The following is a 27,450-nucleotide window of genomic DNA, read 5'->3' as shown; positions in this document are numbered from 1 at the left end:
TATATGATGTCACACAGGAAGTTATTAACCACTTTTCGGCGTCCAAACAGCCCCGGATGCTGATAAAGCGTCACACTATGATGTCACTCAATGTGAGTCAACTTTTCGGCGAAAGTTTACGGCATCGTCACGGCTGACCCGCTCGAGATATCAAACTCTGCTTCACAGTTTTAAATCCTCAACATCTTGAGATCAAATAGACCCGGTTAAGTACCGTGCCACGCCCGGGGCCCAGACTCTCAGGCGTTCTAATGGCTGCAGGTTCCAACCTGTCTGTCAATTTTCATGAATTTGTTGTGCATGTTAAAACCCCCAAAACGCCCCAAATAGTGGAACAAAAAATACAAAATCCTTAGAACAAGACGGCTGATGTCATAGTTCTTGGGCCCTAATTATAAATTACAAAATCAACTTCAGAAGAGAAACTAATGAACAAATAATAATAATTTAAAAAAAAAAGAAATCCAAAAAAATGGGCTTGGGTATGAGTCTTTATTCTACAAATGTTTGTGCATAAATCAAACAAAACAATTAAATAAAAAAAAAAAAACAAATAAACAAACACAGTATCTGTGAGTTAATCCAAATGGATGGGTTTTTTAAAAAAAAAGAAGAAGAAGAAGAAGAAGGAAAGAGAGATGGGTGTAAATCATGAGGTCGGAGTCGGAGCCCATGTTCGTATAGTGAGAGCTATTCTACAGGAGAACCTTCACTAGATATTTTGAGTGAAAGCTGGAATGCGAACGAGGTGAGTTGGCCCTGTAGATGAGGTTACATGTGGTCCAGACATGATCCAGGAAGAAGCTAGAGACAGGCTCAGTGGAGTTAATGTTAAACGTTAAAGGGGCTTTTTTTTTTTCCCCCCTTTCTACTTAGTTATGTTAAATCATAGCACATAGTAACGCATTTACTAAAAATGGTTTTCTTTTATGCTTCTTACAACAATAATGATGTTAGCTGTTTATTTTATTTGATCATCTTCGCTAGAGAGAGAGAGAGAGAGAGAGATGCAGGTATAATCAAGCATAATGCCCACACAGCCTGATTACTATATCGATGCATAATTCTTCTATCGTTAATCCAAAGTGACTAAATAGAAAAATGCACTAACAACAAAAAAAGAAAATCATTAGAATTAGAATCATAATAATGGAAACACTGAGCTTTTTTTTGTTTCTTTTCTAAAAAGCAGGTGCAAATAATAAAGCTGAGCAGAGCCACCGGTATGTGTGTACACGTGCACACACACACACACACACACACACACACACACACACACATTGTTTACCTTCAGGTGAAAAAGTCACAATGTTTAGTGTCATCGAAGCTAGCTATGTGCTGCAGGAGTTCTCGAAGTTAAACAGAGGGAACGTCGTTACTGGAATAAATAATCAAGAAAGTCCCGGATGTTTTAATAAAAGGAGGCAAAATTAGTCATCTCGAAATATTCAAGCTTCTTCTCTGAGCAATGAACAAAAAAAAAAAAACAACAAAAGGAAAAAAAATAAAAAACCTAAAATAAAAAGCATTATAAAAAGCCTAAAATGAGGGTTAAGTAAACACAACCATATTTACACTACATACAAACAGGCCTTCTGCTATCCTTAATTCTTTTTCTTTTTCAAAAAAAAAAAAAAAACTTAATGATGATGTCCCCAAAATCTGGTTCGGTTTAAGTGAAGACATTTAAACGTGACACGTCCTGTGAATGGAAGATGAGTCGAATACTGGATTGAAATGGCGATGAATCTGGAAGCTTTAATCATCGTACGTGCATCGGGTCGTCGTTCGGGTCGGCGCTGCGTGTCGTAGCGATGCGGTTTTTCCTCTGCCTCTTGAGTTCTACGGAGGTTTTTTCGGTCATCCAGGTGATTTCTCAGTGTCTAATAGTACGTCGATTGATACGTCAGAGTGACTGGAGTTGTGTTCTGATCTGCGGGATTAAAGCACAAATCCACTCGCTTCAACGGTTGTTTGTTTTTTAATAAGGTTTAGAGGTTGTCTCCTGGTTGGTACTGGGGCTCCGTGGCAGTGAAGTAGTCCTCCAAAAACGCCTGCAGGTACTCGAACGTCGGTCTCTCCTCGGGGTCTCGCTTCCAGCACTGCACCATGAGCTCGTGCAGAGAGATGGGGCAGTCCTGAGGGCACGGCATCCTGTATCCACGCTCCACCTGCTCCAAAACCTCCCGGTTATTCATCCCTAAACAAAAGGGAAAAAAAAACACACACATAGTTTTTTCGAGATTAGAACGCATCCACCGAGCGCGTGTAAACGAAAGTTAAGTTTCGCCCGTTTTTCATTCCGTTCCTGCAGGAGAGTCGTATCTCACCTGGATATGGCACGCGTCCTTTGGTCACCAGCTCCGTCAGCAGTATTCCGAATGACCAGACGTCTGATTTAATGGTGAACCGTCCGTAGAGCGCGGCTTCAGGGGCCGTCCATTTAATCGGGAACTTGGCACCTGAAACGGGAAGCAGGGGTCTGATTGGCTGAGACTAAATACTGAGTTTAACGCTCAGGCTGGTGAGTGACGTTACAGTACAGGATCAAGAATGTATTATTGACTACTGAAGATTTTTTTTTTTTTATTGAGTGCTGAAGAATCTATATATGATGAACTCTGGTTTAATATCGTGTTTAGACGTCATGTAATGTTCATTTGCCAGATAATTATTACATGATCCTGACTCTAATACTAATAAAAACTGATACTAATAACTAATACTAATAACTAATACAGTTGCATTGTGTCTTTGTAGATTTAGAGAAGGTGTACGACAGGGTGCCGAAAGAGGAGCTGTGGTGTTATATGAGGAAGTCTGGTGATGGACAGGATGACAGATGAGGTACGACAGGAGTCTCCATGGGCTATGATGTTTGCAGATGACTTTGTGCTTTGTAGCGAGAGCAGGGAACAAATGGAAGGAAATTTGGAGAGTTGGACGTACGCTCTGGAAAGCAAAGGAATAAGGGTTAGCTGCAGTAAGACGGACTACATGTGTGTGAATGAGAGGAACCCAAGAGGAACGGTGAGGCTACAGGGAGCAGAGGTAAAGAAGGTGCAGGACTTTAAGTACTTGGGGTCAACAGTCCAGAGCAACGGAGAGTGTGGAAAGGAGTTAAAGATGCGGGTACATTCAGGTTGGAATTGGTGGAGAAAAGTTTCAGGTGTGTTGTGCGATAAAAGAGCATCAGCGAGAATGAAAGGAAAGGTGATGCCCAGACCAGCGATGCTCTACGGCTTAGAGACAGTGGCGCTGAAGAAAAGACAGGAGGCAGAGTTGGAGGTAGCAGAACCTTGGGAGTTGGAGGTTCTCCTTGGGAGTGACAAGGATGGATAGGATCAAGAATGAGATCATCAGAGAGACAACCCACATTAGATGTTTTGGAGATAAAGTCAGAGAGGCCAGATTGAGGTGGTTTGGACATGTTCAGAGGAGAGATGGTGAATATATCGGTAGAAGGATGCTGAGGTTGGAACTGCCAGGCAGGAGGTCTAGAGGAAGACCAAAGAGGAGATTTATGGATGCAGTGAGAGAGGACATTAAGTTAGTTGGTGTGAGAGAAGAGGATGCAGAGGATAGGGTTAGATGGAGGCAGATGATTCGCTGTGGCGACCCCTGAAAGGGAACAGCCCAAAGACAAAGAAGAAGAAGAATAACTAATACTCCCACTGCTACTACTGATAATACTAATAACTACTCATAGTTACGTTTATTTACCCTGCTACTACTATTTATAACTACAATTACTACCACCGCTCCTACGTACTACTACTAACACGACCACTAACACTACTACTGTACTACTACTTCTATTGCTACTACTAATTTAAATATTACCGCATTATTATTATTATTAAAAATAATTTTAATAATAATACTGCTGCTACTACAATTCTTTTCGACATTTACTACTGCTTCTACTTATTACTAATCATACTGCCACGACTATTATTAATAAGTACGATTACTACTACTAATACTACAGATAATATTAATACTGCTGCTACTACTGATCATAACTACATCTATTACCAGTGCTACTATTATCACTACTGCTACTCCTACTACTGATGCTTTTTCATAACACCACTGCTGTATTCATAACTACAAGTACTACCACTACTCCTACTGCTACTATTATTATTATTATTATTATTATTATTATTGTCACTTTTCACTCAAATCTAATTAAAGTAGGTAACAATAAAAGTCTGGCACCTTTAAGGATACCGTTTATTATTTTATTGCATTTGATTTATAGTATTACATATAACTGAGATTTAATAATGATGATAATAATAATAATAATAATAACAGCATGGGTAAAAAAAAAAAAAGATTAACCAGTGAGATTGGACTGACACATACCCACGCATACATGCCAACACACACACACACACACACACACACACACACTTCATCAATGATTCCCTTGGGAACCTTTGTAGAGTTTTTCTCTAAACTGCTGCTAGATTTCACTCGGGCATTATTGCTCCTAACCCACATGTTACACTCACACTGACCTCATTCATCATTATTAACCGAGTAAATAATATCTTTTTTGCACTTCGTACATAATGCATGTCTGTGTTGCACCGTTCCCTTCTCAGTTAGTGATCGTCTTGTCCTCTACAGTTTACAGTGCAGATGTTTGTACTCTTTATGTATTCCCCTGCTGGTTTACGTAGCTCTGTGGACCCAGAGGAGCGCTTATTTAAATGTATATGTGCTTTGTTCGCTGGCTGGTGAGGTATGTACTGAAGGTGTTTCAGTCAATGCATCAGGTGGATGACAGATGAGGCTGATGCGAAAGTTTAACGCATCTGTTGTTTAGCCGTGGAAGCTCCAGTAGCTGCTGGAGGGCAAATCCTTCTAACAATACAGTAAGCCCTTATGCAGAATGAGTCCTTCTCTTCCTTTCACTCACTCACCTTGTCTAGCTGTGTATTCATTATCCTCTATCAGCCTGGCCAGGCCAAAGTCCGCAATCTTGCATACTAAACTGTCGCCCACGAGGATGTTGGCCGATCTCAGGTCTCTGTGGATGTAGTTCATCCTCTCGATGTAAGCCATGCCTGCAGCCACCTGAAACACACACACAGATTTAAAATCACCCATTAGGTTTATGATGTTTGTGACGAGAGCGGAGGTTCGGATTTCGTACCTGAGCTGCCATGTCTACGAGGTTCGGCAATTTAAGGCTCCGTCCTTCACCGTCCTTCAAAAAGTCCAGCAAGCTTCCTGAAAACGGATTGGACGAGGCGTCAGTCGACACGACATAGGGTTGATAGTACAGGAAAATAATCAGCAACCAGTCGGAATTAATGGAAGCTGATTAATTAATTACCAATCACAGCAGGTTCTGAAATATTATTTTGTGTATATATCCTTTTGGACCCTAGGATGCATTAATAAAAATGACTTTTTTCTCTCTTACTTAAAGTTAATGAGACAATCGCTGACACTGGAGACTTCAACTAATCATCACCTTACAGAAAATGTAACTATATCAACAATTATTCAATACTATAATAATAAATCAATGCATGTATTACTACACATAATAATTTTCATTTAATGTAACACACACACACACACACACACAAAAAGGTGCAACTATAGAAATGATAAAGTGTTAGAGACATAATGCAGAGAAGCAAATGTAATCGTTATCATTATAAATCCTCTACGTGATTGTGTCCCTTACCTTTGCCCATGTATTCTGTCACGATGTAAATCGGCTCCTCGGAGACGACGGCGTAGAGCTGCACGAGTTTGTCGTGTCTCAGCTTTTTCATGATCTGAGCTTCCTCCAGGAACGACTCGGGAGACATGGTTCCCGGTTTCAAGGTCTTCACCGCCACTTTCGTGGTGCCGTTCCAAGTACCTGCAATTTATCGGGAAGGTTGGTGATATCTGAGAAAATCACCCAGCCGTGGTCTAACAGACCGCAGGGGTGGATTAAAGATTCCCCCCTCTGGCCTCGTGCATTAAAACGGCTGTGAATAAATCACGTGTAATTCCCATCAGCGTTATTTAAATGGACACAGGCTTCAAAGATTAAGCTGAATCCTGGATTAAACCCGCTCTTTAGAGATTAACCGCTGATGAATCTTTCCCAGCCCGGCTCGGACCTGTCGATAAGAGAATTAATACGCACCCATCCAGACCTCTCCGAACTGGCCGTTCCCCAAGCGCTTGATGAGCTGAAGCGACTCCCGCGGGATTTCCCACACGTCTTTGGTTTTGACGGACAGATCGGCAAGGCGAGGCATGCCTTTGTGACAGGGGACTATCAATCGGCAGCATAGCCCCGCAGCTCTTGCTGCAAAAAAAAACACACACACAAACCCAATTCAGATAATGGAGTTCTGTTATAAACATTACATACATAGACGATGATGCCTGCTCTGCCTGAGACATTCGCTTCACGTCCTGGGTCATTAAATATAGTTCTAGATCAGCTGACTCGGATTTACCGGAGTAATGATGGACGAGCTGTTGCAGAGTCTCGAACTGAGCCCGGGTGGTGATGTAGTAGCCTCCGTTGTCGAGCTTACGGATCTTGTAATGTTTCACGTGATCGCCCTTGACGTCATCCCAGTCCTGTATGGATAAGGAATACGCTCCTGGAAGAGAGGGAGAGAGAGAGCGAGAGATGATAAAACATGACGTTGGATCAGATAAGATGGAGAGATCAAGTCTTGGGTGTTTTCTTTTCCTTCATGGCCTGATGGTGTTATATGTTTATGACGTTTTAACAGAATGACATCAATGACGGTATAAATACCGGATATTCCACCATAGTCGATGTTTATTCATACACACCTGTATATTACTACCAACACCAAGAGCGCCAATCCTAAGAAAACTCACAGTGATGTTGGATAAAGCTTCAGGCTACTTGACTTTGGCTGCTTAAGTCAGCGTGAGCCAACTTCCAACTTCCCCAACCGGTTCAAGTTTACAAGTCATTGTTAGAACACGCTGGATCTATTTACATCAGCGTTTAAACCAGCTACGGGGATGCTCCCAACCCCCACACTGGCTACACAAATGCTGGCTTATGTTATGCTAATTCTGTAACACAGACCACTGCAAAAAAACAAAAACAAAAAAAAAAAAAAAAACGTCCCAAACTGGTTCTAAAACGGGTAGGAACCTAGCCTTCAGGGATTGTTTTGAGGGCGCCGACCTGGAACATGTTTATGAAGGCTGTTATCTGGTGACTCCACCAACGTCTAGATGGAATAAAGTCTTTAGGGTTTTTTTTTTCCCCTCTAAGCCTCGGTGTGGATCCCCATGTTATAGAAATTTTATGTCTATTTAGTTAATAAAAAAATGAAAAATAAATTCTAAACCCGATGAATATCTGGTGATTCCACCACAGCCACATTTGCTTAAGGCAAATAAGGAACTATCAGAGGTAGGGACGGGAATCAGCAGTCACCTCCAGATATAATATTATCACGATTTTATAAATATCACGATTTGATTTGACATTTTTCTCCAATTTTATTACAATTTTCAACCTTAAAAAAATATTTTCTCACTTAGAAACTAATCTTAGCATTTAAACAATACAAATTAACGTTTTCCATGATTTTCAACTAGTTATCGGAGGCTTTTAACATGCGTTATTATTGATAATGTAACGGCATTTAAATGCGTTTCTGTTGCGCCCCTTTGGAAACGTCTGCCTTCGGTACAGAATCGTTTATATCTGAGGCTGATCGGCCGATCGCAGCCAATCAAACTGAAAACCAGCCGATTCTGCTCACTGCTGATTGACCGCTTCATCTCTACTATAAATGTAAAATATATAAATGTATTTATCCGACAAACAAAATCCACACAAAAGAATCACGATTCATAACTGAATCTATTTTTCCAATCTCCGATGAAGGGTACCTTCCACAAGCCAACTACAAGCCGTCGGTTAAACACATTGGAGCTGTTTACATCAACACCTACCCCATCCACCCAACACCCACCCGGGCTATCTAACTGATGTCTCTGTTATGCTAATTCTGTATCTCAGACCACTGCTAAAACTGGCCAAACTGGTTCTTAGGCTGGTGAGAACTCTGCATGAAGGCGTTATTTTGAGCACATCAACCTGGAACATGTTCAGGAAGTCTGACTCCACCATTGTAGGGAAGGAAATAAAATCCCTTCCCATACAGTACCAGGTATGTCACGGAGAAGAATCTGCCCCTGATGGAGTCTTGAGATATCGTCTCCCAGGCAAGAAAATCAAAGACTACTTCCTGTCCAAACATACAGTACCTTCAGTGCTACCTGCTTAACACCGGCATCCCTCAGGGCTGCGTGTCTGGTCCGCTCGTGTCACTCTGCTGACTCACGGCTGTGCTGCAAAGCAGCGCTCGAAATATACCATCGATTGCTCTGATGACACTTCAGTTGTGGATTTATGAGAAAATAACAACCCAAGTCACACACACAGAGCGGGGGCAGGGCAACTCCAGGATGTCACTTAGTTTGGATCGACAAAATAAAAATCTAAGGATTTTCTCCATATTCATGCAGTTGCGTGTGATTAGCATATTGCACAGGACATCACATGCACCCTCAACAACATGTCCTTGTTTTTGTTGGCGGCTGAGGAGTCTTCTTTAGATTATACAGGGAGACTTTAACAAGCTTGGTATGGGAAGAGTGGGAAGGATTCTTTCCCCTCTTGCGCTCTCACCATAAACTCTGTACCATAAATATCTTGTACTCTTAAACCCTTTACTCTAAGATGAAAGGGACAGAAACATCCAGCTGTAACCTCCAGACTTTTCTTCCTGAGGGAACTTCTCCCACCACTTTATTTTTTTTGGCACAGGATGGTTACCTTTAGTGGTTTCACTTTCCCTGATGAGAAAAGTGCCCCGAGGATTTCCATTAGACAGCAGCTGCCTCTCTGCATCCTTACGTCCGAGCTTCCCAAAGTACCAGCTGCATAAAAATAAACAAATAAATAAATCACAGAGACCAATCACTTCAAGGACCCCAGGAAATGTCAAATATATAGTTATTATTATTATTATTATTTTTTTTTTTCCTTAAAACCAGGTCTGCATCTAGACCCAGTTTGCTATACGGGTTCCACATCACAATGCATTGTGGGTATTCTGGATCCACTGTGCAGTGCATGCTGGTGGAGTGCACTGTATAATCCTAGACTATAAAAAGGCAGATTCTCAAAATAGCGCACTATATTCAGAACAAGTGGTTTGGGTTTTTTTTTTTTTTTTTCTTCTTCTACTTCTTCTTTTTATTTAACATCACACAAATGGAACTCACTCTTCGGCCTGGATCGAATCTACTGGAGCCACGTAATTGCTGGGTATGTATCCTGTTCCACCTGTAGTCAGGGAGCGAGCCTCCCACCAGTCTCCTTCCCTGTCGGACAGCAATAGAAATACAAATTACAGTAGAATTAAACTGAGGATCAAAAAAAGGAAAAGAAAAAAAAATGGTGCGCAGTTACGGCATCATGCATGGAAGCTTAGTCTCACTAAGACCTGAAAAGACATGAAACAGCTTCTGTTGAGCGTGCGTGTGTTTGCAGAGCGTCTATGCTAAGCTATGTTTCTGATAGGATTTCTCATCTAGTAGTCAAGATGTGAAGTTTAATACTCACGTGCTGTTGAGGATTTGAAACTTTTCTCCTTTCCTGAAACTGAGATCGTCCTCTGTCCTTGCCTCGTAATCATAAAGTGCTACAAAGAGTGTGACTCCTGCAGACAGCGGAGAGACAACGCACGAGATTACAAACGCGCGTTATTGTATTATTATTACTGTTAAATGAATGGGGTGATTAGTATTCTGTAACGGCGGCTCAAATAATCATTAATATGTGGATTTTTGTAAAAGAGTCTTATATAGAGAGTCTCCAGTGTGGGAGCGTTGTAACACAAAAAAACAAGTACGACTGTACTGTATACGCATCGTAATAGATAATGAATCAGGAACTTTAATTAAAAGTTAAAAACCGTACCTGTTCCACCATGTGAGCGGAGCGTTCCCGAGTGTGACGAGCTGTTCACTCCTCCGAACACCGCCACGGTCCCCTGACTGACAGGCGCGTGGAAGTTGTTGTAGTTGGGAATGGCGGTGACCCCAAAGCTGGGGTAGTGTTGGGGCGTCGGGTTGGCTCCATAGCGGTACCCGGCGTGCTGGGAGACGCTCGTCTCTCTCTCATCTGTCAGTTTGGTTGCCTCTTTGTCCTTACATTGTACACAGCCCATTATCTAGATTCTGATTGGAGGAGAGCAAAATGGACTATAATTTAGCCTGCAGCTATAAATATCTAGGCCCACACACACATACACACACACACAAAACCTTTGTAATCATAAACAACACTGTTGCCTATATTGCAATAATCTGATCTAAGTTATCGATTTTATTTTGATCACATCAATGCAAAAAAAAACTAAATTGCTGATAATTTACATAATTAAAGCAAACAATCAGGAAATTAACTTTAATCAGTTTTCAAAAATGTTGTAAGATACATGTTGGAAAATACAATGATAAAAACTTTAATATTTGCGGTTCCATCTAGCGGATCAGATATGCGCGTGCACCACAGTGACCCATGCAAACACTGGGAAAACCTGACACTCAAAATATTTCGTTTAAGTTCAAGAATTTTACTTTACATCTAAGTCATTTCGATAAATAAATATGGCTCATTAATTTTGCAAATGCTTTCAGTTTCGTTTTTGTTGTTGTTTAAGTTTCCTGAACTAAAAAAACGATTCTCTGTCCTAGCATTTTTTAAATCTGGTTGCCAAAAAAAACTAATTTTTAATTTTTTTTTTCAAAATTCCACAAGATGCCGTCACAGTGCCTGTGTGAAAGCTAACTACATATGGATTAATAATAAATAAAAGATAAAAACGACAAAATGTCTAATTCCGTGTCCATATTAACATCCCTTTTTGCTGCTGTGTGGCTTCTTGTCTTCTTAACGTAATTCAAATACGTAGCGTAATCAGAAAGCCTAGAAATTTGCAGCGTTCTGCAAATGAGGTGAAGATAGCGGGAAATGTTTGTAGTGTATTTAAAGAAGTAAGGAATGTAAATGGATTCACAAAGCTTCTAGTGGTTTAAAGAATTGAATTCCCATTTAGTCTGGCAATGGGCATCACTAGTCTATATCCATACGCATTAGTGAGATCATTCACAACAATTCAATAACAGACCGTGCTCTCTATAAGCTATGCCGTATGACAGGGGCGCAGTTTTTATCTCAGTGAATCAGAGAGTAAAAAGAGTAGAGCTCTGGGTACAACATCAAAACTCCGGTAGAATAAAGTAATGTTGTTTTTTTTATCCTAAACCGAATAAACAGATAAACTCTTCTACTTTTGGCTTCTGTATGAATAAACAGCACGGGTGAGGTTGGCAAGACCATCTCTCTGCGACGAACTTTCAGAACAGATCCAAGTTACGAATTTACCGCATGATCACAGGCTTCGCTACTACTACTCTAGGGCTCTACTATTGTAGCGCTGCACGTCAAGGCGCCGACGATCAGACGCTACAGCGGCACCGGTGGCAACTCAAGGCTGGAAAAGTGACACATAATGAACACACAGCAAGAAAACGCAAACAGATGTCTATTAGACATACCGCGGCGAGCACTGGGGCACCACAGCCGAGTATTTGCATTCCATTCAATTAAAGATGGAGTAAGAACATCTACGACTGGCTCCTCTGAACACCAGGCCTGGGAGAGGGAGAATACAAGAGTGGGTGTTTTTATTCTTTATGCAGATGTGGGCAGTATGGCAAAGTACCACAACATAATACACTCAGACATTTGTACTTAACACATTTGGTTTTGGAATATTGTAGGTTTGCTAAAAAAAAAAAAACTATGCATATATTAACTTTAATGTCCAATTACACAGTGTAACATAAGACAGTATTATATACATATTAACAACATATTAAGTTATATAATTGTATATAATTGTTATCTTTCTATCATAATGTAAAAGTATTACACACAGTAATGTTAAGTAAATATGCATCAATTTTTTATATTTAATCAGGTGAAGTGTTTAAGTGCTAGCATCAGCATCTCACAAACAAAAAAAGAAACCACATTTGTATAGTAAAATAAGCATAACTGTGACTTCATTTTTTATATTTGCTTCATGAAATTGTTTTATTTTTGCATTTTTTCTGGATAAATATTACCCTAGACTGCTGAGAAACTATACTGTATACTAAATATAATTTCCCTGATTTGCAACATAAAAATGACAACAATGAAAATTTTGGGGAAAAAAATCACAAATGTAAAAAAAAGTCTTGAAAAAATAGGAAAATTTGTAATTTTCAATGTTAATTATTTTATACAAACTATCCTGCGTTGTGATTGTTTTCTACAAGTTTGTTCCTTAAAAAAAATTCAAGCTAGAAATGGACCATAATTTTTAGTGATCTCAGAAATACATGTAGCAATGTCAACTACATGTTACAGATCTAGTGATAATAATTAGTATTGCACATTCATTTCTTTTTTCACTGACATTTTCAAATCAAACTTGAGAAATTAAAAGGAGTGAACATAATTTAAATCCTGTTTTCCAATAATTTCCCACCTTATATTTAAACATCAGTGTCCAGTACACATACACATTACCTTGCAATGTACACTACCAATCAAAAGTTTGGAGATTCTGAAAACTCCAGTATTGCTCTAAAATTTAGGGGGAAAAAAATCACTTAAATAAAAACACTGAGTTTGTCCAAACTTTTGATTGGTACTGTAATCTCTAAAATACTAAAATACCTTTATTGTCCTCAGACATCAGATACAATTTTGAAGACACTTGGGTCTTCAAGCCAATGTAGGTATTATTAATAAAAACTATTGTTGAAACGATCTAAATTCTAAAATATACTGACTGACATGCTGTTTGAAAACAAATGATTACATTTCTTTAAAAAAAAACGCAGTTCTATAACAGTCCATTGTAATCAGATGTCAGATAGAATTTAGTCCCTGTACATTAGTAGCAGGTTTTGTGCTTCTTTTAAATGAGAATATAAAATCTGGTTCATGAGGTTAGGTACTGTAGGAATAACGAGGGGCTAAATTTAAAGCTCTCGCTGTATAATCTAACGGCACGGGCGGAGACGTCAGATGGGTTCTGTGCCTGAATCTGAAAGCACAAAATTACAGCATGTAAATCAAAACTCTACAGGACTAAATAACCGTCTCTCTGACTTTTTTCAGATCATAAAGACATTGTTTTTTTTTTATTAGCTGTAAAAATATGTTAACAAGCTTTTTCTTTTTTTATTTAGTTTTTCAAGCTTAAACATGACCTCATATACACCCTGACAAAAAAGTGAGCTAACCTGTACCACCGGCTTGGTAACTTTAGCATGTAGTTTGTGTTTACTTTTATTTTTTTTTAAAGTATACTTTTAATGCCTATAAATCGGTGGTTTTATGCTGTGTCTTTAATTGTAAGATTGTTACCCGTTACACTACCCGAGAGACAAACAAAATCCGTGTTGCATTAACATGCTGTCCGTGCCAGAGAACGTGATGGAGATCCTCTAACGCTAGACCTGCGTTTAAAATGTTTACGCACTGCTTACGTCACTCAGCAACCAGCGGGATCTGGGCCCGAGTGAAAAAAACAGACTTATGTAAACACAATGATTCTTCAAAGCGAGCTTGAGGTAATAAGAGACTTTTTGACTTTTAGATGAGCTTAGTAGCAATGCACAAACAGCAAGTATTACACCACATTAGACTGGTACGACGCGGCGTCAGACTGGTACTGCACGGAGTCAGACTGGTACTGCACGCAGTCATGAGGCAACTAAATAGAGTCGCATTGGTACTAAAAAGTTGCACTGATAATAAATGAAGTCATATTGGTAATAAATATCAGCACTTTGGACCTAAATAACATCATATTGCCAGTAAATAATGTTATATGGTTACCAAAGAGCATCATATTGGTTATACTGATATTAAGAATGGTCATACTGGTGCTAAGGACGATCACTTTTGTAGAAAGGAGGGTCATATGGATGCCGAGGAGGGTCATATTGGTACTAAAAAGTGTCATACAGCCCCTAAAAGGGTCCTACTGGTCCTAATGATGGTCATACTAGTAATAACAAGGGCCATTCTTGGACTAAGAAGGATCATACTGGTAGTAAAAAGAGTCATAATGGTGCTAAGGATATTCATATTGATACCGAGGAGGGTCAGACTGGTACTACGATTAGTCATATTTGTCCTAAGAAGGGTCATATTGGTACTGAAGAGGGTCATGCTGGTACCAACCGTGGTCATACTGGTACTCAGAAGGGTCAAACTGGTACTAAATAACATTGAGATGAAAAACATGGTGGCTAAGAAAAGGTAATAACGATGTTGTTACAGAATGCCTCACAGTACACTTTTTTCTTTCTTTCTTAATGTATTTTTGTAGACTGTACTGTATGAATGCAGCTGATTCGATGTTAAAAGTTCATACTTTGGTAATAGATCAGTGAATTATTTTGAATTTAGAGAAAAAAAAAAACACTACAGGACAACCGGCCGCTTTTGAGACACCGTACAGTATATATCATGGTACGTATCGCAGTATTGTGTTCTGTAGTATCGTGCATAATGTATCGCAGTATTGTGTATCATAGTATTGTGTATTGTAGTATTGTGTTTCGCAGTATTGTGTGTCATGTTTCGTAGTATTGTCTACCTTAGTATGTCAGTTCTGTGTTTTGTAGTATTATGCATTATGTATCGCAGTTTTGTGTATTGTGTATCATACTAATGTGTATTGTAGTATTGTGTTTCGTAGTATCGTGCAATATGTATCGCAGTATTGTGTATTGTATATTGTAGTATTGTGTATCATAGTACTGGTTCGGCAGTATTGTGGTATTGTGTATCATAGTATTGTGTATTGTATATTGTAGTATTGTGTTTCGCAGTATTGTGTGTCATGTTTCATAGTACTGTCTACCTTAGTATCACAGTTTTTGTGTTTCGTAGTATCGTGCATTATGTATCGCAGTATTGTGTATTGTACATTATAGTATTGTGTATCATAGTACTGGTTCGGCAGTATTGTGTGTCATGTTTCGTGGTATTGTGTACCGTAGTACCGCAGCATTGTATTATCGTGTATTGCGTATCATACTAACGTGTATTGTAGTATTGTGTATCGTAGTACTGTGATGTAACCCTTCTGTCATATGGCTCACCCTCACCGTTTACTACGCTGTTCCCTGAGCTCGTGATCTAATCTTTCCATATAATACTTCGAAATTGAAAAAAAAAAAGAAGCTTGAATGGTCATAATCCATACTCGTAGTATTTATCTCTGTTTGGGTGTTGCACCAGGTCAGAGCCTTTCGGTTTAACACGACACAGAATACGAACGCTGATAACGCAGAGAGCAAAACAAAACATTAAATCATATGTGATGTAGGTGCAGCGCTGGAGCTCTTCTCTGCTCAGGAGCACATCCTCCACTGATCCTCATCCTCATCCCATGCAGATTAAAAAAAGATCCTGTCATCATCAACACATACAATGCACACACACACATAGAAATGCAAAGCAATCAGCACACAAGCACACAGATGCACTCATATAGACCTATGTACTGTATATAGACTGTAAGACTGTTTGCACGGGGTTTTTAAAAGAAAAGGAGACATTGTGCTTATTTCTGAGGCTTTTGTGTGTCGCGAGCAGCCGATCAGTGCCATGCAGTCGGGGACAGAGGCCTTTTTCTTCGCGATTGTCTGACACATGAGGCCATTTCTGCTGCGCATCAAATCCGTGCTGCAGGAGGATCAGCATCTCAGCGTCCTCTACCGAGCACCATTTTATCTTCACTTCCACACGAGCTTTAGTGCGCACTGAAATCCTGAAGAAGAAAAAAAAAATCTCCACCAGGATCTCGGAAATCTCCATCACGATGCGGTTTTTTTTTTTCCTCCCCTTTTAATTCAATCAGAAATCCTTGTTCGCTGCGTGCGTTCATCAAAAACACAAACAAATCCACGGCTTACCTGGATGAGGACCGCTCTCCCAGCCGCTGAGAATCGATCCGACCCTGGGTTGGAGCTTCTTCTCGGTTTATTTCTGATTTATTCCCATAAACAGCGCCAGTTCCCCGCGTTGGGCTGGTCCCGTCGCTGAAATGGAACAGACGTCGTCGGCGAGGCAACCAGCCCGGGATCGACATGCGGCTCAGCCAATCGGATCTCGTGTCTCTGCGTGCGTGCGTGTGCTCGCCCAGCAGTGGACTCCTCCCCTTGTTTGTCCCGCCCTCCCAGCCATTATTACGCATGCTAATACCGGAGTCGCGCACGAGCGTGGCAGAAAAACACAAACACGTTTTCTGTCTGTTTTTTTTTGTGGAATCCTTGTGTCGCTTAATGGAAGTGTTTCGCCGGATTTTTCAACGTCTTTTGCTGTTAAATTTTGAAAAAAAAAAAAAATTATACTCTGTTAGAAAGATAGTGTAGTATCAAAATAGAAGCTGCCGTTTGGTCGCCATGGTTACCTTCCATACCTGCATAGTACAGCACCCAAATAACCAAATACTGTAGGGTGACATCAGGTACATTGGGCCACTTTTTGGTATATCACTCAGTAAAGCTCCAAAATAAAAAATAAAAAAAACTTAGTGAGACTGATTTGTGTTTTTATTTTTAATATGGTTTGTTTTCAACATGGATATGCTGAATTCATTAAATACATTATTATTGGTTAGGCGCTATAACTTTTAAAACATCAGTTGTTGCACATTTTTTAGCTGAGCAGTGTTAAGGTAAAGTGGGCCACCGCTTCAGGTAAAATGGGCCACCCCTTCAGGTAAAGTGGGCCACCCCTTCAGGTAAAATGGGCCACCCCTTCAGGTAAAATAGGCCACCCCTTCAGATAAAGTGGGACACCCCTTCAGGTAAAATGGACCACCCCTTCAGGTAAAATAGGCCACCCCTTCAGGTAAAGTGGGCCACCCCTTCAGGTAAAATAGGCCACCCCTTCAGATAAAATGAGCCACACCTTCAGGTAAAGTGGGCCACCCCTTCAGGTAAAGTGGGCCACCCCTTCAGGTAAAATGAGCCATTTAAAATGCAAAGGAAACCAGTCATTTCTGATAAAACAAATCAATTAACTTTAATTTAAACTAATTTTAACAAACATAACACATTCAAGTGTTGATCTAATAATTTATGAACTACAACACAGACTAAAAAACAACTACAATGAATTCATTAATGAAACATTTTGACAGACTTTTTAGAGACAAACACAGTCTTTGCAAATGAAACCATCCTCATCAAAGATACCATTCTCTTCAGCACAGCTTTCATAAAACCAGGCAGAACATGGACTGCATTTTACCCTTTCCTCAGTAGCCTTAGGGTCAGTTGGGTCACCATAATGGGTTTTGCAGTCTTTGCAAGTTGATTTGCTTCTCTTGCCCTGCTTTTTTCCCCCTTTTGGTTGCTTGCTTTAGTTTTAATATGTTCAATGTGTTGCTCACTTGTGAGGTTATATGATGGTGGATTGGCTCTCTTTCTGATGGCCCTCTCCCTTTGCGGCACTGAGATCAAGTCAGAGGATGTGACCGATCTCACAGACTGAACAGAAAGAAAATAACAAAAAGAGCCTATGTTATTGCAAGAAACAGAATAAATAACTGGTGTACATTTTATATGATTAGGAACTAAATTGTGTGTGTGTGTGTGTGTGTGTATGTTTGCGTGAACATGCATGTGTAACATGTTATGTAGCCTAAGTTTGAAAGTAGCCTAGTAGCCTATAAAATATCACTTACTGTGAAAGTGGAAGGCCTCTCATCCTGAGGGTGGGTTTATTTCCTGTGGTGTGAACTGATTAAAAAGGTCATTATCTTCTTTCGGTACATCCTCCAACACAACCTCTTCAAACACCTTATCAAAAACCTTATCATCTACTGGGAAAAAGTACAGTGGTTCCACAGGTTGCAGGGGTGTCAGGGAAGCAGACGACTGAGGTCTGGCTAGCGGGTGGGAGGGCTGATGTCCAGAGAGCAGGGCTAATTTTAGCTGAAACATGTTGCCCATTTCACCTCAGTGGGTTAAGGTAAATTGGGGCCACCAAAAAAAACATCAAATTTTCAATACATATGTTTATATACCAAACAAACAGCATTATTTCTGATTTATGCCATCAAGAGATATATTATTCATAATATTTTTATGTCCATGGTTTTTGTTTTTATAGAGTTATCATCCTTATAATGGTTTAGTTAGATTTGGTATGCCAGGCTTTTTGATGCAGTCTTGATTTGAATTATTGCCCCGCCCACCATAGCAACCATAAACCAGTCAAATCACCTGTTACTTGTCAAGCACAGTTATGACAACAGTTTGAAATGTTTTGCAGTGATTGGCTCTAAATTCCAGAGGCGCTGGGCCTCCCAAACCTTAAATGGCCAATTTTACCTGATGGTCCATTTTACCTGATATCACCCTAATAGTGTCTATAAATAAGGTCATGGCTTTAAATGTCATCATATTGCTGAAAATATTTTTATATCATTTTTTTGTTTGTTTTTTTTATACACGTTATACTTTAGACTTCATATTTTACATAGTGCACTTTGCCAACTATTGCAATTTACTCTATTTCATTTTTCCTTTTTTCGTTTTACTGTCTTGTATGGTTGTGTACTTGACAAATAAAATTTTATTTTTAATTAAACATAGCCAATCAGATCTATACAAGTATTGTAATGTCATTTTGACGCATTGTCACTTTGTCGCTCTTGTTTGCACATTTGCACATGCACTTTATGATGTCTCTTTTGTATAAAAACGTAGATACTTCTCTGTTAACTTAAGATGTCAATCTGTCTTGTTCCAGATAGCCAGCCAATTAGGTCGCTAAGTTAGCTAGTTAATTTATGTTGGTAATTTATGTTGTCATGTCAATCTGTCTTTTCACAGCTAGCCAGCTAACTAGGTTTCTTAATTAGTTAGTTTCTGTTTATTTATTTTGTGTTGTATGGTCCTGGAGAGACCTGGAGTTGTTTCGTTTCACTGTGTACTGAACTGTATATGGTTAAAGTGACAATAAAAGCCTACTTGACTTGACTTGACTTGTTTATCACGCCCTCCCTGCCATCTTTGGCCCAAAAACACAAACACGTTTTCTGTCTGTTAAAAAAATACTAAAATACTGTATCAAACTAGAAAGCCACCATTTGGTTGCGCTACACGCATAGTACAGCAGCAAATAAGCAAATAATAGTGTTTTATGATTAAGTTCATGGCTTTGAAACACATTATATTGCTGGAGATATTCACACATAAGTTATATTTTGCACATTCCCCATAAAATATATGCATTTTATACTTTCTATGTTATACATTTTATACATTTCTGATTAAAATGTAATTTTATTGTATTTATAGATTTCATATTTTACATTCTTTTTCTAGTGCTACTTATCCCTTTTTAAGGTCAAGAACATTCGTAAAACCAATTTACTGCATATTATAATTTGAATGGTTGTGTACATGACATATAAAATTTAATTAAAGTAATAATAATTAATTAATTAGAATTAAACATAACCAATAAGGTCTCTGGTAAATTTGTAAAAAAATATATATATATAATAATAATAATAAGAAGAAAGTATTCTCTCTAAAATACTGTAATATCAAAATAGAAAGCCTCCATTTGGTCACCATGGCTACCAAATGGCACAGCACAAAATAACCAAAATATAGTGTTTTTTTAATTAAGGTCATGGCTTTGAAACTCTTTACATTGCTGATTTTTTTAATATTCTGATTATATTGACTGTTTTTATTTATTCATAGTTGATAACTATAAATTTAATCAGTGTCTTTAACCAGGAAGAAATTTGGCAAAACAGTTAGACCTAGCAGTCCTCATATGAGGATGGGACAAGGGTATATATCGGTCACAAACTTATAAGCATTTCACTGCATATCACTGTGCATGGGTGTGTTTGTGACATATTAAAAAAACAAAAACATTTGAATTTAAATGAAACATAGCAAAGACCTCTGATTAGCAAGATCATCTGTTAAAGAATGCACATAAAACTTTATTTAAAAAAAAAATCCTAATATAAATATTTTTTCCATCCATCTAGGAACCTCTGTAGTCCAAGTAGGGCCTGGGGAGGTCCATGGTGATTTCCATTGTATTTATTCTCATTTCTACGACTGTGGTAGGTCCACATTCACACGCGCATTTACACATTAGGGGCAATTTGGGAACATCAATTAGCCTAATCTGCATGTCTTTGGACTGTGGAGTACCTGGAGGAAACCCACCAAGCACTTTGTTGACAAGATCATTTTGCATGCCAAATATAATGAGAATTTATATTACATTTATAACAATTACTATTATTTACTGTGTTCAAATTATGTCATTGTCATCTAAAGAGAAATCCTTATCAATCATAAAGCATTTGCATCAACTTATGTTAAATATGATTTTGGCTCACCTCAAAGAATCACATTCAATGTATAATCATTTAAACAGTTAAATATTTAATTGGTCAGTTTGTACATGAACATGACAAATCTTTTCAGTTTAAAAATATTTTTAAAAATGATTTTTATGTTGTGTCTTAGTCACATGACCAGGGCTCAAACATGTATACATACTGCAAAGTGGCAGCGGACCCTTTTTTAATCAGCAATTTAGTGGATGGTAATTATGTGATTTTTATACACTTTGCATAAACGTGCATTTATGCAAAAATTAACGACATGCTGACTTAGTGGCATTTATGCAAAAATAATGACATGCTGGCTTAGTGGTCAGTGCTGTGATCCTGCAATTCCAGGTTTGATTCCTGCCTCTAAGAGCAATAGTAAAAATGCTTCTGTTTGCCTTTTGTCTTTAAATATGGTGAGCAAATTTGTTTACGTAGCCCTGCACGCAATGACTTTATTAAAAGGAAGAGTAAAACTAATATATCACCACAATAATAAGGATTCATCGTCAAGAGAAGACAAGAATGTTTAGTGGAAAAGTCTCTTCCCTCAAATACAGTATTTGCAATATTTTTAATTCTCTCAGCAGTGCATCACTTCATTTAGCTTAGCAATTCTTTTACAAATCTGTTACTAATATTTAAGCTCGAAAGAATAGTTTTATTTATTTGTTTATACATTTATTTGTCATGATATGTGCTTGATTTGGTTACAGATTTACCATTCTTTTGCATTCTGCTCAGTGGTTAATATAGGCATTGTAACTGTTCATTATTCTGTGCATTAAAAAACAGGTATTTCCTTTAAATTAAATGTTTGATTTAATGTAATATTTCATACTTAAAACATCATTGTTCTTGAGTTGCTCATTATAGGTTACAATCACTTTATAGGTTACATTAAACCACTCAGTCATTCAAAGCTGTAAAATATTTGAAGTATTCAACAAAAGAAAGTTGCATCACCTTTATCTCTATTTATAGTGATATTGACTAATGAGTTTTTTATTAAAGTACACCCTTTTACACAAAATTACACAGTAAATCACAGTAAAAAACAGTGAACTTTACAAAGTATAAAGGTACTATATTATGACAATACCTAGGTGACAATTCAGTTTGTATTGCAATTCTATTAATCGTATTAAGTATCACAATTTTATTAATATCTATATTCTATATTGTGTTTCCTCCTGTTACACTTCTAAACCAAATCATTCTAAAGCAAATTATGCACTCCTAACACGTGTCAATAGTATAGAGTGCACCACCTGTAGGCCCATAGAGGAACTGCAACAGTTTACCACCTCAAATTCAAACAGAGATTAATAATAATAATAATAACTAGAGAGGTACATTTCCTGAAGAAAATGTGAGTGGTGCTTGCCGTGGCGAAACTCTGGCCCTCCATATCTCCACGACAATGGGATCTTGATAGCAACATGCTAATATAGCTAGCATCAAGCTAGCACCATGCTAATCAGCTAAACATCGTGCTAATTACACTAGCATGATGCTAGGAACATTCTATACATGTTATTAGCGAAAAGTTAGCATAATGCTAGCGACATGCTAATAGCATTAGCATCATGCTAGCGATGTGCTGATGAAATTAGCATAACGCTAGCAAGATGCTAATTTTGTTAGCATCATGCTAGCAAAATGCTAATCGCGTTAGCATCATGCTAACAGCATGCTAATGAGGGTGCTAGGGGGCGTGGCTTATGAGCATGATGATATATGCAAAAGTGTGTCTCTACGACAGTCGGTTCCACAGTTAAATCAATGTTAAGTGTGTGTGTGGTTAATTGCCCCCTGCGGGGGCAATTAACCAACCACCCCTTAGAAAAGTCACAGCACCCCGTTCCCGAAGATGGGCCGCACGGTTTGACACCTCACTCATGGGACTCAGTCAAAGTTGGTCTCAATGTTAAGTCTGTGGGTGGTTAATTGCCCCCTGCGGGGGCAATTAACCACCCACCCCTTCGAAGAGTCAAAGCAGCCTACTCCCGAATAAGCCGCACGGTTTGACACCTCATTCATGGGTCTACGACAAACGGTGCAAGACTCAGTCAAAGTTGTTCTCAGTGTTAAGTCTGTGGGCGGTTAATTGCCCCCTGCGGGGGCAATTAACCACCCACCCCTCAGAAAAGTCACAGCACCCTGTTCCCGAAAATGGGCCGCACAGTTTGACACCTCACTCATGGTACTCGGTCAAAGTTGGTCTCAATGTTAAGTCTGTGGGTGGTTAATTGCCCCCTGCGGGGGCAATTAACCACCCACCCCTTCAAACAGTCAGAGCACCCCTTCTCCCGAATAAGCCGCACGGTTTGACACCTCATTCATGGGTCTACGACGAACGGTGCGGGACTCAGTCAAATTTGTTGTCAGGGTTAAGTCTGTGGGTGGTTAATTGCCCCCTGCGGGGGAAATTAACCACCCACCCCTTCAAACAATCAAAGCACCCTACTCCCGAATAAGCCGCACGGGTTGACACCTCATTCATGGGTCTACGACGAACGGTGCGGCACTAGTAATTTTTTAAAATTTCCATTATAAGTCAATGGGCAAAGTTGGCAAAATCCCCATTCAAATTCTATGGGGCAACTTTGGGGACCCCTCTTGCCCCGGGGGTCGAACTTATCCCCCTGTGCCGGGTATCTTCTGACACAGGCTGCAAACCTCTTCAAATGTGGTAAATTTGACGTCTCTACAAAATTCACTCTCTGCGCTACAATCCGTCAAAGTTGGCCTCAATGTTAAGTCTATGGGACTTTTCGGGGCGGTTAATTGCCCCCTGCGGGGGCAATTAACCACCCACCCCTTAGAAAAGTCATAGCACCCCATTCCCGTATAGGCCGCACGATTTGACACCTCATTCATGGGTCTACGACAAACGGTGCGGGACTAGTTACGCGCCGAACTTTCATACGGAAGAAGAAGAATAAGATAAAGAACTAGAGAGGTACATTTCCTGAAGAAAATGTGAGTGGTGCTTGCCGTGGTGAAACTCTGGCCCTCCATATCTCTACGACAATGGGATCTTGATAGTAACATGCTAATATAGCTAGCATCAAGCTAGCACCATGCTAATCAGCTAAACATTATGCTAATTACACTAGCATGATGCTAGGACCATTCTATAGATGTGATTAGCGAAAGGTTAGCATAATGCTAGCGACATGCTAATAGCGTTAGCATTATGCTAGCGATGTGCTGATGAAATTAGCATACCGCTAGCAAGATGCTAATTTTGTTAGCATCATGCTAGCAAAATGCTAATCGCGTTAGCATCATGCTAACAGCATGCAAATGAGGGTGCTAGGGGGCGTGGCTTATGAGCATGATAATAAATGCAAAAGAGTGTCTCTACGACAGTCGGTTCCACAGTTAAATCAATGTTAAGTCTGTGGGTGGTTAATTGCCCCCTGCGGGGGCAATTAACCACCCACCCCTTAGAAAAGTCAGAGCACCCCGTTCCCGAAGATGGGCCGCACGGTTTGACACCTCACTCATGGGACTCAGTCAAAGTTGGTCTCAATGTTAAGTCTGTGGGTGGTTAATTGCCCCCTGCGGGGGCAATTAACCACCCACCCCTTCAAATAGTCAGAGCAGCCTACTCCCGAATAAGCCGCACGGTTTGACACCTCATTCATGGGTCTACGACGAACGGTGCAAGACTCAGTCAAAGTTGTTCTCAGTGTTAAGTCTGTGGGCGGTTAATTGCCCCCTGCGGGGGCAATTAACCACCCACCCCTCAGAAAAGTCACAGCACCATGTTCCCGAAAATGGGCTGCACAGTTTGACACCTCACTCATGGTACTCGGTCAAAGTTGGTCTCAATGTTAAGTCTGTGGGTGGTTAATTGCCCCCTGCGGGGGCAATTAACCACCCACCCCTTCAAACAGTCAGAGCACCCTACTCCCGAATAAGCCGCATGGTTTGACACCTCATTCATGGGTCTACGACGAACGGTGCGGGACTCAGGCAAAGTTGTTGTCAGTGTTAAGTCTGTGGGTGGTTAATTGCCCCCTGCGGGGGCAATTAACCACCCACCCCTTCAAACAGTCAAAGCACCCTACTCCCAAATAAGCCGCACAGGTTGACACCTCATTCATGAGTCTACGACGAACGGTGCGGGACTCAGTCAAAGTTGTTGTCAGTGTTAAGTCTGTGGGTGGTTAATTGCCCCCTGCGGGGGCAATTAACCACCCACCCCTTCAAACAGTCAAAGCACCCTACTCCCGAATAAGCCGCACGGGTTGACACCTCATTCATGGGTCTACGACGAACGGTGTGGCACTAGTAATTTTTTTAAATTCCCATTATAAGTCAATGGGCTAAGTCACCAAATTCCCCATTCAAATTCTATGGGGCAACTTTGGGGACCTCTCTTGCCCCGGGGGTCGAACTTATCCCCCTGTGCCGGGTATCTTCTGACACAGGCTGCAAACCTCTTTAAATGTGGTAAATCTGACGTCTCTACAAAATTCACTCTCTGCGCTACAATCCGTCAAAGTTGGCTTCAATGTTAAGTCTATGGGACTTTTCGGGGCGGTTAATTGCCCCCTGCGGGGGCAATTAACCACCCACCCCTTAGAAAAGTCATAGCACCCCATTCCCGTATAGGCCGCACGATTTGACACCTCATTCATGGGTCTACGACAAACGGTGCGGGACTAGTTACGCGCCGAACTTTCATACGGAAGAAGAAGAATAAGATAAAGAATAATAAGTTTGCAAGAGAATAGTAGTGATGCTTTGCAAGCACCACTAACTAGAGAGGTACATTTCCTGAAGAAAATGTGAGTGGTGCTTGCCGTGGCGAAACTCTGGCCCTCCATATCTCCACGACAATGGGATCTTGATAGCAACATGCTAATATAGCTAGCATCAAGCTAGCACCATGCTAATCAGCTAAACATCGTGCTAATTACACTAGCATGATGCTAGGAACATTCTATACATGTTATTAGCGAAAAGTTAGCATAATGCTAGCGACATGCTAATAGCATTAGCATCATGCTAGCGATGTGCTGATGAAATTAGCATAACGCTAGCAAGATGCTAATTTTGTTAGCATCATGCTAGCAAAATGCTAATCGCGTTAGCATCATGCTAACAGCATGCTAATGAGGGTGCTAGGGGGCGTGGCTTATGAGCATGATGATATATGCAAAAGTGTGTCTCTACGACAGTCGGTTCCACAGTTAAATCAATGTTAAGTGTGTGTGTGGTTAATTGCCCCCTGCGGGGGCAATTAACCAACCACCCCTTAGAAAAGTCACAGCACCCCGTTCCCGAAGATGGGCCGCACGGTTTGACACCTCACTCATGGGACTCAGTCAAAGTTGGTCTCAATGTTAAGTCTGTGGGTGGTTAATTGCCCCCTGCGGGGGCAATTAACCACCCACCCCTTCGAAGAGTCAAAGCAGCCTACTCCCGAATAAGCCGCACGGTTTGACACCTCATTCATGGGTCTACGACAAACGGTGCAAGACTCAGTCAAAGTTGTTCTCAGTGTTAAGTCTGTGGGCGGTTAATTGCCCCCTGCGGGGGCAATTAACCACCCACCCCTCAGAAAAGTCACAGCACCCTGTTCCCGAAAATGGGCCGCACAGTTTGACACCTCACTCATGGTACTCGGTCAAAGTTGGTCTCAATGTTAAGTCTGTGGGTGGTTAATTGCCCCCTGCGGGGGCAATTAACCACCCACCCCTTCAAACAGTCAGAGCACCCCTTCTCCCGAATAAGCCGCACGGTTTGACACCTCATTCATGGGTCTACGACGAACGGTGCGGGACTCAGTCAAATTTGTTGTCAGGGTTAAGTCTGTGGGTGGTTAATTGCCCCCTGCGGGGGCAATTAACCACCCACCCCTTCAAACAATCAAAGCACCCTACTCCCGAATAAGCCGCACGGGTTGACACCTCATTCATGGGTCTACGACGAACGGTGCGGCACTAGTAATTTTTTAAAATTCCCATTATAAGTCAATGGGCAAAGTTGGCAAAATCCCCATTCAAATTCTATGGGGCAACTTTGGGGACCCCTCTTGCCCCGGGGGTCGAACTTATCCCCCTGTGCCGGGTATCTTCTGACACAGGCTGCAAACCTCTTCAAATGTGGTAAATTTGACGTCTCTACAAAATTCACTCTCTGCGCTACAATCCGTCAAAGTTGGCCTCAATGTTAAGTCTATGGGACTTTTCGGGGCGGTTAATTGCCCCCTGCGGGGGCAATTAACCACCCACCCCTTAGAAAAGTCATAGCACCCCATTCCCGTATAGGCCGCACGATTTGACACCTCATTCATGGGTCTACGACAAACGGTGCGGGACTAGTTACGCGCCGAACTTTCATACGGAAGAAGAAGAATAAGATAAAGAACTAGAGAGGTACATTTCCTGAAGAAAATGTGAGTGGTGCTTGCCGTGGCGAAACTCTGGCCCTCCAAATCTCTACGACAATGGGATCTTGATAGCAACATGCTAATATAGCTAGCATCAAGCTAGCACCATGCTAATCAGCTGAACATCGTGCTAATTACACTAGCATGATGCTAGGAACATTCTATACATGTGATTAGCGAAAAGTTAGCATAATGCTAGCGACATGCTAATAGCGTTAGCTTCATGCTAGCGATGTGCTGATGAAATTAGCATAACGCTAGCAAGATGCTAATTTTGTTAGCATCATGCTAGCAAAATGCTAATCGCGTTAGCATCATGCTAACAGCATGCTAATGAGGGTGCTAGGGGGCGTGGCTTATGAGCATGATGATACATGCAAAAGAGTGTCTCTACGACAGTCAGATCCACAGTTGAATCAATGTTAAGTCTGTAGGTGGTTAATTGCCCCCTGCGGGGGCAATTAACCACCCACCCCTTAGAAA

At 40.4% G+C, this 27,450-nt stretch overlaps 1 protein-coding gene across 1 annotated transcript; it reads right to left on the bottom strand.

Annotated features, from left to right (window-relative positions):
- Positions 1-473: 473 nt before the first annotated feature.
- fyna (FYN proto-oncogene, Src family tyrosine kinase a) lies at positions 474-16,209 on the bottom strand. Its single transcript, XM_053509709.1, has 13 exons — positions 16,090-16,209; positions 11,659-11,755; positions 10,016-10,275; positions 9,659-9,755; positions 9,319-9,417; positions 8,867-8,970; positions 6,486-6,635; positions 6,167-6,331; positions 5,714-5,893; positions 5,171-5,247; positions 4,938-5,091; positions 2,331-2,462; positions 474-2,200 (listed from the first exon to the last, which is right to left on the bottom strand). Exons 3-13 carry the CDS (start codon positions 10,263-10,265, stop codon positions 1,992-1,994), a joined length of 1,617 nt encoding a protein of 538 aa, XP_053365684.1. The 5' UTR covers positions 10,266-10,275; positions 11,659-11,755; positions 16,090-16,209; the 3' UTR covers positions 474-1,991.
- Positions 16,210-27,450: the final 11,241 nt, after the last annotated feature.

Source organism: Clarias gariepinus, chromosome 13 (assembly GCF_024256425.1).
Source record: "Clarias gariepinus isolate MV-2021 ecotype Netherlands chromosome 13, CGAR_prim_01v2, whole genome shotgun sequence".
NCBI classification, from domain to species: Eukaryota; Metazoa; Chordata; class Actinopteri; order Siluriformes; family Clariidae; genus Clarias; species Clarias gariepinus.
The sequence above is the reverse complement of the archived record's forward strand: the minus strand, read 5'-3'. Positions and strand labels throughout refer to the sequence as shown.

Excerpts from the sequence above, each read along its gene's own strand:
- fyna (XM_053509709.1), bottom strand. The coding sequence starts at position 10,265 with ATGGGCTGTGTACAATGTAAGGACAAAGAGGCAACCAAACTGACAGAT. Across the intron at positions 5,092-5,170 it reads TCGTAGACATGGCAGCTCAG|GTGGCTGCAGGCATGGCTTA; the intron begins GTACGAAATCCG and ends TGTGTGTTTCAG. Across the intron at positions 2,201-2,330 it reads AGGACGCGTGCCATATCCAG|GGATGAATAACCGGGAGGTT; the intron begins GTGAGATACGAC and ends CCTTTTGTTTAG.